General features: G+C 36.1%; 1 protein-coding gene across 2 annotated transcripts in view; it reads right to left on the reverse strand.

Annotated features, from left to right (window-relative positions):
• Positions 1-15,299, reverse strand: part of SLIT3 (slit guidance ligand 3) — a 658,792-nt gene that overhangs the window by 50,678 nt on the left and 592,815 nt on the right. For both annotated transcript variants that reach the window (XM_063447449.1, XM_063447448.1), the window contains one exon: positions 11,929-12,053. In XM_063447449.1, the coding sequence (XP_063303519.1) occupies positions 11,929-12,053 (125 nt within the window). The remainder of the gene's footprint in view (positions 1-11,928; positions 12,054-15,299) is intronic.

Below are 15,299 nucleotides of genomic sequence, written 5' to 3' on the forward strand. Positions count from 1 at the left end.
ACTTGTGCCACCTTATGGACACGCCTGCCCTGGACTCAGGGTTAATAAAGGGTACAAACATCAAAATCTTCGGGAACCATGTTGTGTTAGTAATGTTCTTAAAAATAGAAGAGGTGATTACATTTCACAAGCTGCTGCTGTACCACCATCTAAACGCATAGTACTACTATTATATATAGATTTATATAGATTTATAGTCTCAAGACTTACTGGAAAAATTCATGCCATAAACCTAGTTTGCAGGATCAAGATTATTTCAGTAATCTAATTTGTTGAACCTGCCTTTGCTAATGCTTCAATATCTATGAGAAATGCAGTGCTGTGTGCTCCAAAGACTGGAGGTAGGAATATATGATTGTGACCTTCAAGAGAGTTTATGCCTATATTTTTGCCAAATGTATTACAATTTGTGACACAGAGCAATTTAAGACAATTTATAAAAAGCTATTTTGTGGCAAAGTACAAGTTAATCAATGTAGAGAAACCAATGGAATATTCCTGTTAGTTGCTCCCTAATCATATAACAACAGTTAGCGTAGTTAGTACTAAATCATGACAAGAATTTATATCACAATATAAGGACTATTAAGAGAGATACACTGAACTCTGAATTTTTGTGAATTAAATACGAATGGCAAAATTTAAGCAAAAATCGCCAAGCCACAACTATTTTGCCTACATTATGCGATTCTGGTTTACTTCTTCCCTAATGTTCTTCCTTAAGAATTTTGAAGACCTGTCCTGTGCCTGGTGATGGTGATTGTGGATCACAGCAATGGCAGTGATTGGGGTCATCTGATGTGGCCAGAGATCATCAGTATTGTGAGCAAATCAGGCTATAGTAGGGAATATATCTCAGTACTCCATTACAGATATGTTTTATGACTTTTGTAAATTTGTTTTGTTTTTGAAAAAGAAAAAACAATATTTATGTTTAATACGAGAGTGTTCAATAAAAGAGTGCAGTGCTTTAGATAAATAGGCAGTACAATCCATGTTGCTTTAAAGGGATACTATATTCTTAATGAAGCAGTTTTGGTGTATAGATTATGCCCCTGCATTCTCGCTGCTCAATTATCTGACATTTAGGAGTTAAATCACTTTGTTTATACAGCCTTAGTTACACATACATTGCATGTGACTTGCACAGCCTTCCTAAACACTTCCTGAAAATGTACATATTTTAATTTCCATTACTGTACAGTCTGCTTAATTTAGAATTTCTCATCTCTTGCTTTGAAAATAGTCTTCTAGATAGAGCCTGTATGGGCCTCCTGTGTGTGATTAAAGTTCAATTTACAGAGTAGGAGATAAAAACGTCTAAAGCACGTTACCATCTAATTGAAAATGAAGCCATTTTGTTTTCATGCAGGTTGTGTCAGTCACAGCCAGGGGAGATGTGACTAGGGCTGCATAAAAATAAACAATAGTGATTTAACTCCTAAATGGCAGAGAATGAACAGCGAGACTGCAGGGGCATGATCTATACACCAAAACTGCTTCCTTAAGCTAAAGTTGTTTTGATGCCTATAGTGTCCCTTTAAGTTCTCTAGGGACAAGATTGTATTGTCGGTAAAGTGTAATATTTAACTTGTGGTTAGCTAGATACATAAATATTACAGCTATAACAAAAACTGCAATAGTAGTGCTTAATATCTACTTTAAGACACAGGCATTTTGAGATAGCTTAACTGATGTTATTTAGTATTAGTTGCAACTTTTTCTATTGTGAAGTTTAGAGAACGATCAACCCTTTGTCTTTGCTAGTGGTAATAAAGTGGTAAATACATTGGCATATAACTTGAAATATTTGGCTTCCCAACCAACATCTATAAATACCGTAAGCTTTATTTGGCAATGAAGTCTTGTGATTAGATCGAAAGCTAGTCATTCCCACAAATTTGCAGTCAACAATGTTCTTACCCTGAACTTCTGTTTGCATACTTGTTTTATGAAAGCTAATAATTAAGGTCAGCCAAGTGATATGGGTTTGGGCAGGAGTACATGTAATACAAAAACAAGCAAGAAACACAAAACTCCAAACATATAGAAAAGGAGGTTATGTAATGGACAGGCCGAAACCAAATCACGGCTCTCAGTAGATGAAGATACACATGAAAAACCATATTAAGGACCTGATGGACCTGGTGCTGTAAATTTAAATGGGCCCAAAAGATCCTTTACTTTCCATCCTCACCTCTTAACCATTGTATCCCACTCTATCCTCTTTGCTTTTCCAACATTTTCTCTCGTCATCTCGGATGTGCATACTTTCCTGAACCTATGTCCCATAGCCTTTCTTTCCTTTGCCTCCCCACCTCAAATTGCCTTGAGTGTAAGTGTAAGTATAAAATGTGGATCTTATTTCTCCCCTCCGTTGTACTTTTCTTTTCTTTTTTTTTTTTCAATATATTATTTTATTCGCAACTTATTTTTTCCTGATGAACTAAAACCAAATGAACTTAAACACATGTTTGTACAAAAATTCCATAATTTCTTTACTTTGGCTACCAGTTTGCTAGTTGCTTAAAAGAAAATTCTATTTAGAAAAAAACAATGCTGTTTCTGGAGATGTTCATAAACCGCGTGAAATTTGACATTATATTTCTTTTCAAAATATAACTATACTGACCTATTGCTGCACTTTTATATTTTATCTTTATGGTGTTGTTCCACCTTTTAAAGAGAATAAAAATTATGAATATTTTCTACTACTACTCACCTGGAGTCCTGTGTCCCATTGGCTGCTCGACATTTGCAAAGGATACCAGTATCCCCCCATATTTCCTGGGGAGGCACCTTGAATGCTCTTTTATCTCCACTATCTCGTGAGTGCATCCATTTAAGCGCACTATTCACTGTATATACTGTATCACACTATTGTTTTTCTTTTTGTATGTTCCCTCTATAGACTGTACAGCCGTATCCCATTTCTGCTTGTGGTTCTATACATATATTACGATCGTTTTTGGTTGGATAACGATCTTGGGAGGCTACAGATTGATTGGAGTTAAGTAATTTATATGATATTTAACACTTAACAACGGTGTTGTTTTGTTTTGTTGTATAACTATACTGAACCTTAAATGTAGACTAGAAACAATGAATACTTATTTGTATAATATAAATGTATGATTAGAAATCCATAACTATACATGTCAACACTTTTTTCCTGCTAGTATTAACTAGTACTGACTAATTACTCTTTTTAAAAATCACAACAGATCATGTAAGAAAGCAAACTCTTCTATCTCCAATATAGGTCATTGCCAGAACCGTTACCTGCCCAAATCAAGCTCTGTATACTCTGTACATGAAAGTATACTTTCAGCATTTCTTATAAAAGCTTACAAGTTTGGAACCGAAGGAAAGCATTGTGCTACCACTGTCTCCCATCTTACATTTCAAACCACAAAACCTCCCTACCGCAGTTTCTTTTACTTAAAAAAAATGGTTTAAAGTAAACTGGATGTATTGCATTATATAAAACCCAATTATCCATTTGTTCAATGCCCGAAAAACATTTGGTTCTTGTAATACAGTAGATCTATTTCAACCAGGCACTCAATGCCATTATCTGCTATTATCATTTATGCCAGTGTGACTTTATCTGGCACACGATCAAATAATAACCAAGAACGGCAGCTGTACTTTTTAGTGACTTTCTTGTCCTTGTTAATAAATCATGACTTTCTGCTTGGTAGTAATTTAGCCCTGCTTGGCTCTCTTAAAATCTCATTTTTATTTATATCGAAATGATTTATGGCCACCCGGAGTATAATACATTGTCCTTTCACGTTTTATCTTGTAAAACGGATTTTGGCTGTGCAAGGCAGAATGTTGCTCAGTGATGTCAGCTAATATTAAACACATTCTGGTATAACGGTCTGTGATCTCAAATTGATGGAAAGTCACAAGTAAGGTTCATGATTATGGACAAATTATGGAAAATATCTTTCTGTCTCAAAGGTATTGAGGCTATAAACCTACATCCATAGTGCACAGCAAGAAAAATCATTTCAATGTCTACTTATCTGTAAAACCAATGACAAATTTTAGGTAAAAATAAATGCCTTGTGGGAAAAATTATCTTCCTTGGATCCTGAAAATGAATTATTGATGAAAGAATCCCTTAAAAAACTTGTGTTGCATCTGAAACCAGACCTCCAAAAATAGAGTATTTGAATGCCAATTTTATCCAAGGCCTTCCAATACTATGTTGCCCCTCCCCAGCCCCCTTTTTTGTCTTCTTTTTGATTACAACAATAAAGAGTGGTGTTATAAAAGTTGTACTTAAAGGACTTGAGTCTTTTTTCAACCTAGATTACTCTGTAACGGGCACTGTCCAGAAAGGCTGCAGGACCATTTTCAGCAGGGCCCCATGGTGTCCCCAGGGATACCTACTGGCATGCCCCCTTGTTCTCTCCCAGTCCTCTTTTACTGTCTTCGATTAATTGGAGTTATGAACATTTTTGAAAACTATTGAGCTCAGATCTACATAAGAAAATAATTCTGCTAAACTGGGCCAAAAGAGATTTTTTTTGCTGCTAAACTATAAGAACGATCGAAAAGTGTAAATATAAAATATATACCACGTCTCTTTATTTGAGAAGGATCCACATAAGTAGTACTCAATAAATAAGGAATAACTGTAGATGGTGCACAGTTTAAACATACTCCGTAGATGTAAATTTGTTAGGATTTAGATGATCTTTTTGAAACTAAAGTATTTTTATGAATCAGATATGAATAAAGTAATATATTTAAATATTAAATTTTTATTGGTTTATTGAATTTAAGCTATTTTTCCCCGTGTCCCATTTTTTTTTCCTGTTGAACGCCACGCAATTCATGATAGAGTCCTGTTAACAGTGGATTCCTGAAAAACTTTGTCCTTTCTTACTCCCCTATGAAAATACATCCACAAAATACTCTACAGATACTCTAAAGTACAAATACATAATATCTTAAAGTGAAAACAAAAGAATAAAACATAAGGACTGATTTTATTTTTCTTTAACGTGCAAATTGTTTGGATTTCCGCATCTGGGGTATTGTTTTTCAAATGCCCTTTATCTAAATAGCTATCTGAATTGAATACGAGAAGCTAAAAGAGAAGTAAAGAGCATAATCACCATTTTAAATCAGATACTTACTGGCAGTCTCTATAGACAGTTACTCAGATTCGAGGTCTGGCACACACTGGTGGATGATGTTGAGTGCCAAGAACAGTTTGGTAAAGCTTCTGTTTTTACTGACTTGGCTAGGCCATGTTGGGAAAAACCAAACATTTTTTTTCTTGTTTGTTTATATAACGTATTAAAGCAGTTCAACTTAAAATATAAATTAAATCAGCTTGAAGCAACTTTCATAGGATTCAACATTTTTTTTAACACACTACGCAGCTTCAACAGTACTGAATGATACATTCAGTCATTCTTCTGCATGAAGTTCTAAAATTCTATGATAGCCCCACATGTAATTATGCTTTCAAAAACTAGCTGATAAAGCTAGCCTGCCCAAATGTACCCATATCTCTTCTGAAGCACTCATATAAATAACTCTCAACCATCCCAATTTTGCCAGGACAGTCCCAATTTTGGGGTCCTGTCCTGCGGTCCCAACTTTGTTACCTGGGGTCCCGCTTTTGGGGACACTGTCAGGACTGACCTAACCCTAACTCACAAACATGGGTAGAGAAAGGACCTGAGTGTGTACCAGACCTTGGTGTGCTCTGCAGGCATTGAGAATAAATAACTGTATGTTTTGCAAGCTGACACAGAGTAAACATAAGAAGTCAAGGATAATAGATGTACACAGAATCGTAAGATAAGTTCAGAAAAACAGAGAACAGGAATAATCAAACAAGCTTAGGTCAATAAACAGGAACAAAAAGGACAAGGAAATAAGGATAGCAATAATGTATATGTACCCTACACAGGGTAGTGATTGGATATAGGGCAATGTAATGTTATAATTGTGTGCAGACATAAACAAAACTGCCCTGACATCAGAACAACGCACCACAATATTGGGACATGTGTGGAACGTTTTGCAGCCAAATGCACCAGGAATCTGTCCCCAAAAAGTATAGCAAGAGCGCATCATTAGACACACTCACGCTGCACTCAGGGAACTAGGATACAGTACTCTCTGGATGCTCCATTCAGGAAGGTCTGCCCTCTTTGGGCAGAGCCAGCGACACAGTTGCATCACTGGCCCACCCCTTTACACTCTTCCCAATGCATACAGGAAAAACATCCTAACGATGTGCTCACACTGTTAATTGTGTGGATTTTTCTCTCGTCTCCTCTAAAGTAGGACACCAGAGAATATTCCTGGAACAGGGGGACAGGGGGCTATATTACCAGATCAGTGACAGTGCTGAAATCCTACAGAGACAGTGTCTAATGGTGGTTTACTGTTGCATCATCAGCTGAAACATAATTTACTGGTTTGTTATAAATAGGCCGTGTGAGGTATGCTCCATATTTGCAATATATATGCCCACTGGAAATCTACTTAACTCTTCAGTGACCACTGATGGTCAAGTCATTATAACAGTATGATTCTCAAAGATCCTACTACAAATATGGGATGCCTTACTCATTTACAGTTAGACCCGGAAATGTTTTTAAGTGCAGTCTCTCACCTTTGTTTTTTACGGTTATTCACAGGCAAATTGGAGGAAGGGTTTAGGAATTACAGCTTTTTAATATGTAGCCCAATCAAAGTAATTGGACAATTGACTCAAAAGCTGTTTCCTTTGTTATTTCTTCATCAGCTAAGCAGGTAAAAGCTCTGGAGTTTGTCCAGGCATGGCACTCGTATTTGGATGCTGTTGCTGTGAACCTACAACATGCGGTCAACAGAGTTCTTAAAGCAAGGGAAACAGGCCATCTTTAGGAGTAGTCAAATCAACCGTTTGGTACATTATGAGAACACACTGGTGAGCTCTGCAACACAAAAAGGCCTGGGCGTCCACAGTAAAAAACAGTGGTGGATGATCATGGGATCCTTTCCATGGTAAAGAAAAACCCCTTCACAATATCCATCCCAGTGAAGAACACTCTCCAAGAGGTAGGCATATCATTTTCCAAGTCTACCATAAAAAAAACTTCACAAGACAAATACACAAGGTGCAAACTATTTATAAACCTCAAAAATGGAAAAAAACGGATGAGAATTTGCCAAAACACATGTAAAAAAGCCACAGCATTCTTTGGACAGATGAAACTGAGATCAAAATGCACCAGAATGATGGGAAGAAAAAAAGAATGGAAAAGGCTTGGAATGGCTCATGAGCCGAAGCATTTCACATCATCTGTAAAACACGGTGGAGACAGTGTGATAGTATGGGCATATGTGGCTTCCAATGGCAGTGGGTCACTTCATGATGTGACAGAAGACAGAAGCTACAGGATAAATTCTGAAGTGTATTGGCATAAATTGTCTCCTCGATTCATCCAAAGTCAGCACGGCACTCCACTTTACAGAATAAAACATACTGCGAGAGTAACCCAGGAGTTTTTAAGGCAAAAAAGTGGAATATTCTGCAATGGGCGAGTCAATTGCCGGATCTAAACCAATCGAGCATGCATTTCACTTGCTGAATACAAAAATTAAGGCAGAAAGACCCACGAACAAAGAACAACTGAAGACAGCTGCAGTAAAGGCCTTTGGTGATGTCCATGCGTTCCAGATTTCAAGCAATCATTGCCTGAAAATGATTCTCGACAAAGTATTAGAAATAAACATTTTATTTATGATTGTGTTAATTTATAAATTTACATTTGAGCCCCTCGGTTGCAATTCCTAAGCATTTCATACAATATTTTTGTTCATCCCCTTGAATTAAAGCTGAAAGTCGGCACTTCAATTGTATCTTGGTTTTCATTTTAAATCCATTGTGTTTCTGGACATTAGTGTATGAAGCTATTCACTAAACTTGAAACTGTGGATAATTGACCATGGAATTGCAAATGTAGGGCCAAAATATCTGAAAAAGATAAACAATCTGTAACTAAGATTTCGTACCAGCTTGAATATTTTACTCTAAACTCTTTACCCTTTACTCCAATTCCTGATTTAATAAATATCCTTAATTGTGCCTGAACGTGCTCCATGCAGATGCTGATGGTGAATAAGGAAGACATGGGACAGAATGTAATATTGGCATATAATTTATTGACCCTTTAGAAACTAAAGGGATTAAAAAGAGTTAAATGAATATTTTCCCACTAGACAATGTATGCATTTATCTGTTGGACTCTAGGGATTACAGATGTCCAGACAGCAGACACGGTGACTAACGTTTAAGAACAAACACTTCTTACAAATTATTTTGCAGTGTGGCTCTATGTCAGCTAAACTCTATTCAGAAAATCAGTAGAACATAGTATAATATTGTATAGCCTTATAAGTACTCTTTATGTTTTATTGTTTTTTTCTGAAAGGACAATCACCAGACACTATGGTCTATATATGGTCTGCTAGAATAGTAAATGTGCTTCCATTGCGGACTCAGAAAATTATGACAACATGGGTTAGTTAACGGTACATACAATCCCACGCTTCTTGATTGGTAATGAAAAGGAGTTTATTCAATGAACTGGTACTGTAAGTGTTAAATTGGCTCAATGTGATATGCCTCATGGAACTTAAAAAGGTAGAAGAGTACATCATTTTGTTAATTGATCTCTGAATGAAAGGATGCTATGCCTTTCGGTGACCACAATTACCAGTGAATATTGACAGGATCGAATGGCCTCGCCCCGGATACTTCAAATCACTGTAACTAAATGCTGGCAACTGGGAATACTTCCATGGCAAATCTTGTGGAGAAATGAGACCCCTAGCCATTGTTGTGTCGGGAACAATTGACCCTAACATGGAGGGTAGACAGAGGCTTGTTCACTCACTCACATTTAATACCTCCCACTCGAAGACCAGAGGTAGGGGGTGGGCAATAACATGTCCATACCCAATTGATTATGAAATATCCTCTATAGGTGGGAGCTAAGGAGGCTTGAGGATCCCCTGGTTATTTAGTTAATAGCCCCCACCCACCGTGTATGGATTGAGGCTGGAGGAGGACAGTACCTATTTAATAAATATCCCCCACCCACTGGATAAGGCCCAGCTCCAAACCATTATTTTGCAGGCCCTATTCCCATGGGATTCCCATAGACTTTATTTATTTATTTTTTACACTTTTTAATGTGGTGGCTGGATAGCAAGCGGTCAAATTATCATTTGTTTGCAAAAAGCAGATGAACAATAATTTGCAAATGTGCTGAACATATTCGGTCCCGACTGAGTTTAAAATAGGTGCTCTGTACATATTCAAAATCCTACACATTGTACAGGGTATCATGTGAAAAGCACTCATTTTAAACCAGACACTGAACACTTCTGACCGAGTGGCACAGATTTAGTGGGATTGACCAAATTCTGAAAGGAACTGGTGTTAGTAAATTGCCATTCCGATCTGAATTTGGACATTTTCACCAAATTTTCGACATTCTAACAAAATACAGTGTTTAGTGAATAACCCTGCTGGTATTAGGCCTGGTTGTGATTTTGGCATATTGTAGTGCACAGTAACAACTACTACTATATTACAACAGTATGAAAAAACTCTTACTTTAAATAGCTTAAACAAGCATATAAGTGCCAGTAGATGGCAGACTTGCTCTTTCAAACATACAAGCAGCAGGTAATTGGACTCTGATGTCTTAACTGGATATTATTGCAAAGCTGTCACAGTTTAGCACAAAGACATACACTCCTGTCTCCTTCCAATCACTTCATTTATAACCAGCCATGCACGTTATTTATCCAGAGTGGTAATCATTTGTCTCGTAGAATCCACATATGACCCTATTTATACTTACTTTGTCACAAAACTGACTTGCGGTTTTACAGAACCTAGGAAAGCATTGTGACAGATAGCTCACGGTACGCAAGAAATAATGTGCATTTTTTAAGCTAAAAAAGTGATGTATCACTTAGTAAAGCATGCTGTAAGAGTTTGTTTGCATGCCAGTGTGACATTTAAATAAAAAAATGTATACATATCCAACAGCGAAATGTTATAACCCTAAGGTTCGTATTTCGATGATGGTTATTTGTCATGAGTGGAAACCCTATTCCTGCTTTAGCAAATACACATCTTTGTGTAAAAAAAAAAAAAAAAAAAAAAGAGTCATGGTTATTCACTCAAGTGAGAATTCAAAGTGATTTTCAAATTCAAGCTTATATTAGCTGATCTATAAACATTCTCTAAGTTAACTATGCTTCCAGAGCAGCTGCGTTGGCCTCAAATTTTAAATTCACTTTGATTTCTCACTTTAGTAGATACCCCTGTGAGATCCTACACCGTACACGTTAAGAGTCTAGTAAATTTTAAAAATCAGGTTCTTTAGTTTTGATTTTGGAACTTTTTTGGTGTTCCTGGCTGATGATAGCAACGAGTGACATTTATCTTGCAATTTACATGAAATAGGACTTCTTGCAGTTGTTAGCATCTACAGCCTAATGTCACACAGCTTAATGTTAGAGTCTTTTCCATTTATTGATATACTCCTCCACATAGGTTTTCCCAAAAACGGACATCAAACAAGTAAAAACAAATGCATAGAGGGCAGACTTAGGACAATTTATAAAGGTCTTTGAATCATTTCCATATGGGGAGAATTGCACAAGGCTGTTTGGTGCAAAGGAAGCAAGACATTTTTATTGAATTAACCTGACTCTCTTTGGAGAACAGTTTGGTAGATATAGTATACTCTGCTCATATGGTTTACATCTAGAAGTGACAGTTGTAGTTTTACTCAAACCAGTTTGGTCATGAATTATAGTCCACTGAAGCTTGGTTAGAATGCTCTCTGCTTCTATTTGCAATGCTGTTGGTGTCTCATATTAAATGTGATAGAGAGAAACTATACAAATATATTCATCTTTGGTTTCCCCACTATAGACGTTTGATGCAATGCCAGGGCTACGTATTTTTTTTTTTTTGTGGAGGGGGTCGAGAGGGTCTCTGTGTAGTGTCATTTGTACACGTTGCTGATTGAGAGTTCTTTCTGGATTGGTAATTGAACTGATTACTTCTACAGCGCTTGAACAAAATTATGTCACACCTGAATTTCATTACATTATTAAAAAAATATATAAAAATTAAAAGAAAAAAGTATAGTGTAGATTACTGATATTTATGATGGAGTGTTTGTTACATAGTGTTTTTGGATGTAGATTCTGCCGTCAAAGTGGCACAATAGTTATATCATTGAGACTTCTCTAAGGATGAGGAATTTTAAACCAGTTTTCAAAGCCAGTGATTGGTGCGCTAAACCAACGTTTGACTCAAGTGCTTCAAAACACATTAAAGAGTTTTCATAGTTGTTTAACATGGACAACCTGTTATATAAATGATCACAACTGGTAATATTATATACGTATAACCAACATAGCCAATTTAAAGTGTTCATTTACTAAACAATCAGCTAATGTTGATATTTAAATATACAAAATATAAAAGAATGTTTATAATTAAAAATATTTACATTTATATAATAATATAAACAGTTTGACACCCATTTGATTTTGTTTCTAACTTTAGACTTAAATTTATAATAAAAAAATATAAAACTAATAATTTAGATTTTTAGCATTTGTGGCTAACTTGTTAGCATAAGACACAATTTAAGTCCAGCATGACCTAAAAGTAGTGTCTCCTATCTCTGCTCAGTTTTTTTCAAGGGCAAGGGCCATCAACACAGCTTATTATTTTTTAAACTGCAACTCGCATTAACCTCATCGCATAAAATGCAACTGAGGGCCCTAAGAGTTTTAGTTCAGCAACATTTGGCTCTCCTAGACAATAGCATAGTAACAGTACATTTTAGGGTATACAAAATGAAATACCTTGAAGCCATAAGGACATGTGCAGCGATATGATTCCATTGGGTCACTGTTGCAAGTCCCATTGTTCTTGCATGGGTTTGAAAAGCATGGATTACACTTCGCCACAATATTTATGTCTACTGGACCTGAGATTTAAAAGAGTAATATTAAATTAGGTAAATCACACCTTTGAACAAAAATAGGAATCACTTCCGAGCTGTAATCACATATATTAGATAAAAGGATAACAATCAGAATTGATTAATATGCGTATCGAGATATTTATAGTTGGAGCTTATTCAATAATGAGGAGTTGAAACCCATATATAAAATTAAGGCAAATTTAACAAATTCCAATAACTTAACTATTTGTAACGTTTTTCTCAGCTGATGATTTGGCACAAATTATACAATTTGATTGTGAAGTTGGAGGTCAGTAAATGCATCTCTAAATATTCAGTTGCATTTGAAATATGGGCTATGGTACAAATGTGGGTGAAGATTGTGATTTGTTGTGTTTTTTTTGCCATTTCCACTGTACTCGGTAGCTAGAACCAGTTATTGTCCTTATTACATAATACTAGATGTATCTTAACTTGAAAAAGCACATTCAGGTCTTATTTTGAGGCAGTTGTGGAACCAAAGGTCAGATATTTGAGAAATAATTTGAAATCAACAAAAGATCTTGTACAGTTGTTCATAGCTCCTGATTAATTAATTAAAAGTATAATTCAATGAGTCTCCCATGGTTGGAACAGGCACAGGATATTCATCACCAATGCGCTTAATAGTTGTCAACAATACACTTTTTATAGTAGCAACAGTGCCTTCCTATGTACCAGGGGAACCCTCTTTAACATTAGGAAGATTCTAAAGCAGGTGTCTTAGAGAAATAATTTCGTAACAAATTATACTCAGTGGAAGAATTGGTCACTGACTAATTGTAAAACTGAAGAATGGGTTGTTAAGCCAAAATCTAGTAGTTTGGGTCTCTGTCAAAGATTGTAATTGTCCTCATTGATTAGATGCTGTTTATTCTTGACCCCAGCTATAACTTTGAACCTTTGTACTAATCAATGAACAATTACAACATTACATCCAAACCAATGCGCTAGCATGAGAGGCAGGAAGTAACACATTTTGGGGAATATACCTTTCCACGAATAGGGAGGTTAAAATCTGCTTCATCTGTTTTGGTTTCATTGGTTTTTGTGTAATCTCTTTGTGTTTACATGCCTAATTTTTCTATTTAAAGTGGTTCTGTCACCTTCTGGAACCTTTGCATATTTTGCAAAGACCCCTGATGGTGACATCACCGATTGGTATGTGGTGGCCCAGTGGTTAAGTGCAGGTGATATATACTTACCTGAGGTTGTCTCCCACAAGCGCCACCATCTTTTTTCTTCAGGTCCTTGCAGCTTATCTGTCAGGAGCCCGCAAGATTACAAAACTGATGTCTATGGAGGATCCTGCGAGATGGCAGGTGCCTACAGAGATATTGTCTCGCAATCAGCAAGACAATGTATTTTCCCTACAGTCGTCACCAGTGGCAGCTAGGGCAATTGGGAAAACGTAACTGTGGTGGCTCCACCTTTTGTCAAGTTTTGTTAAGTGAAGGAAACATTCATAAGACAAAGTAGTCTCTACTTTCGTAATATATATTTTTACAGTGCTGAAATTTCAGTGAAATTCCAACAGTCGATGTGACTATGCCTTAAAGATTTATTAAACACGCCAATTTTTTGGGGTGGGGTGGATGCTTTAAAAGATATCAATTAATTGCACAAGGAATGGGTGGGTTTTTCTTCTTAATGGCAACAGATTCAAATGCCATTAAATATAACTGACGTCAACAAGTTCATATCCCTAATAATGGCCATTTGGTGCTTTTGCTGTTATAAAACTGAAGAATACAAAATTGTCATTTTAGCATAACTCTCAGAAGGACAGTTAAATTCTTTAACAGTAGTGACCTCACAAAACCGACATGGGAAGTAAAATAAGATGTTAAAATACTTGTCCTGGATTCTCACCAAAGTAAACCCAATTGATATTTGTTTTTAATCATACACACGTTTAAAAAAAATAAAAAAAATAAATGCATTCACTATCCATGTAATGCGATCCGTGACACATATGGCAACATATAAATGTGTATACAGGATGCTTTCTATTGAACAATTAGTATAATTGAGCTAAAATGGTTGGTTTGAATATTGCTCATGGCCAATCAGGGCACTTGGCAGATTTTGAAATCTAAATATTGTTGCCAAAATGTCAATTTAGCATTGAATATCAAATCAATTTAAAATTAATGTTTAAGTTTGAAACCACACACACACCTATATATATAATTTTAATTGTAAGCATCACATGCTGCCTGGTTAAGACTACTTCCCATATAATGGTTATAATTTGTCACATTACTGCATTAATTGATTGGGATTTTGAGCTATGACACAATAGCAGCACTATTCAAACGGCTCCAGCTGCTCCAATCTGTTCATAAAACCCTAGAAGCTCTGGATGGTTAAGCTAATTCTTTAATCAATACACCCCTAATTTTACACCAAATTATTAAACTTACCAGCAACATTATAATTCTATTAAATGCTATGAGGATTCGCCTTAATCCTCAGAGCACCCCCAAAAGATTCTTATAGAATTGCTTTATCTCTGAAACATTTTTCTTTTTTGTGTTTAATTTAAAAAAACAAACAAAAAAAACCTGCATACTGCATTCTATACTTTATATCAGTTATATATTGACTAACTGTTATTTTTATCTGTCTTTCTGATTTGTATGATGCAAATGCTAATGTCTCCTGGTGATGAACAATAATTTTATTAGCCCTTAATTTTAGTTTGGGACCATGTTGAAAATCAATTGACATACAGATCCAAATTTGGAATTCTTAAAGCCATCCTAGATGAACATACCTTGGATGGCTTGAGGACATCTGGAATTAAAGGGAATCATGACATGTCACACATGTCATGTGTCCTTAAGGGGTTAAGCCCTGGATCACATCAAGCTCATATTGGTTCTGTGACCCTTTTAATCCCTCCTTGCTCTTGTAAGGTAACATTTCCACAAATACAATCTATTAGGGGACTATACTACACACTAGTACAATTTAACAATTAATTATTCTCAGCTTCTGTTATGAGAGGAGTCAAGCCAGCATGGGACATACCAGAGCATGCTGTGATTATCAAACATGGCAAGTAAAGCATGGCTTTATGTCAATGTCTGAGTCTGCAGGCAAATGTTAGGGTCAGATACAGTGAAGGTCTTTGTCTGCATGTATGTGTTAGGAACACATGTTTGCGACTGAATATATGTGCTAGGGACAGAGAGCATGTGTTCATCTACCTAGACTGTAAAGGGT

Source organism: Pelobates fuscus, chromosome 3 (assembly GCF_036172605.1).
Source record: "Pelobates fuscus isolate aPelFus1 chromosome 3, aPelFus1.pri, whole genome shotgun sequence".
In the NCBI taxonomy this organism is placed as follows: domain Eukaryota; kingdom Metazoa; phylum Chordata; class Amphibia; order Anura; family Pelobatidae; genus Pelobates; species Pelobates fuscus.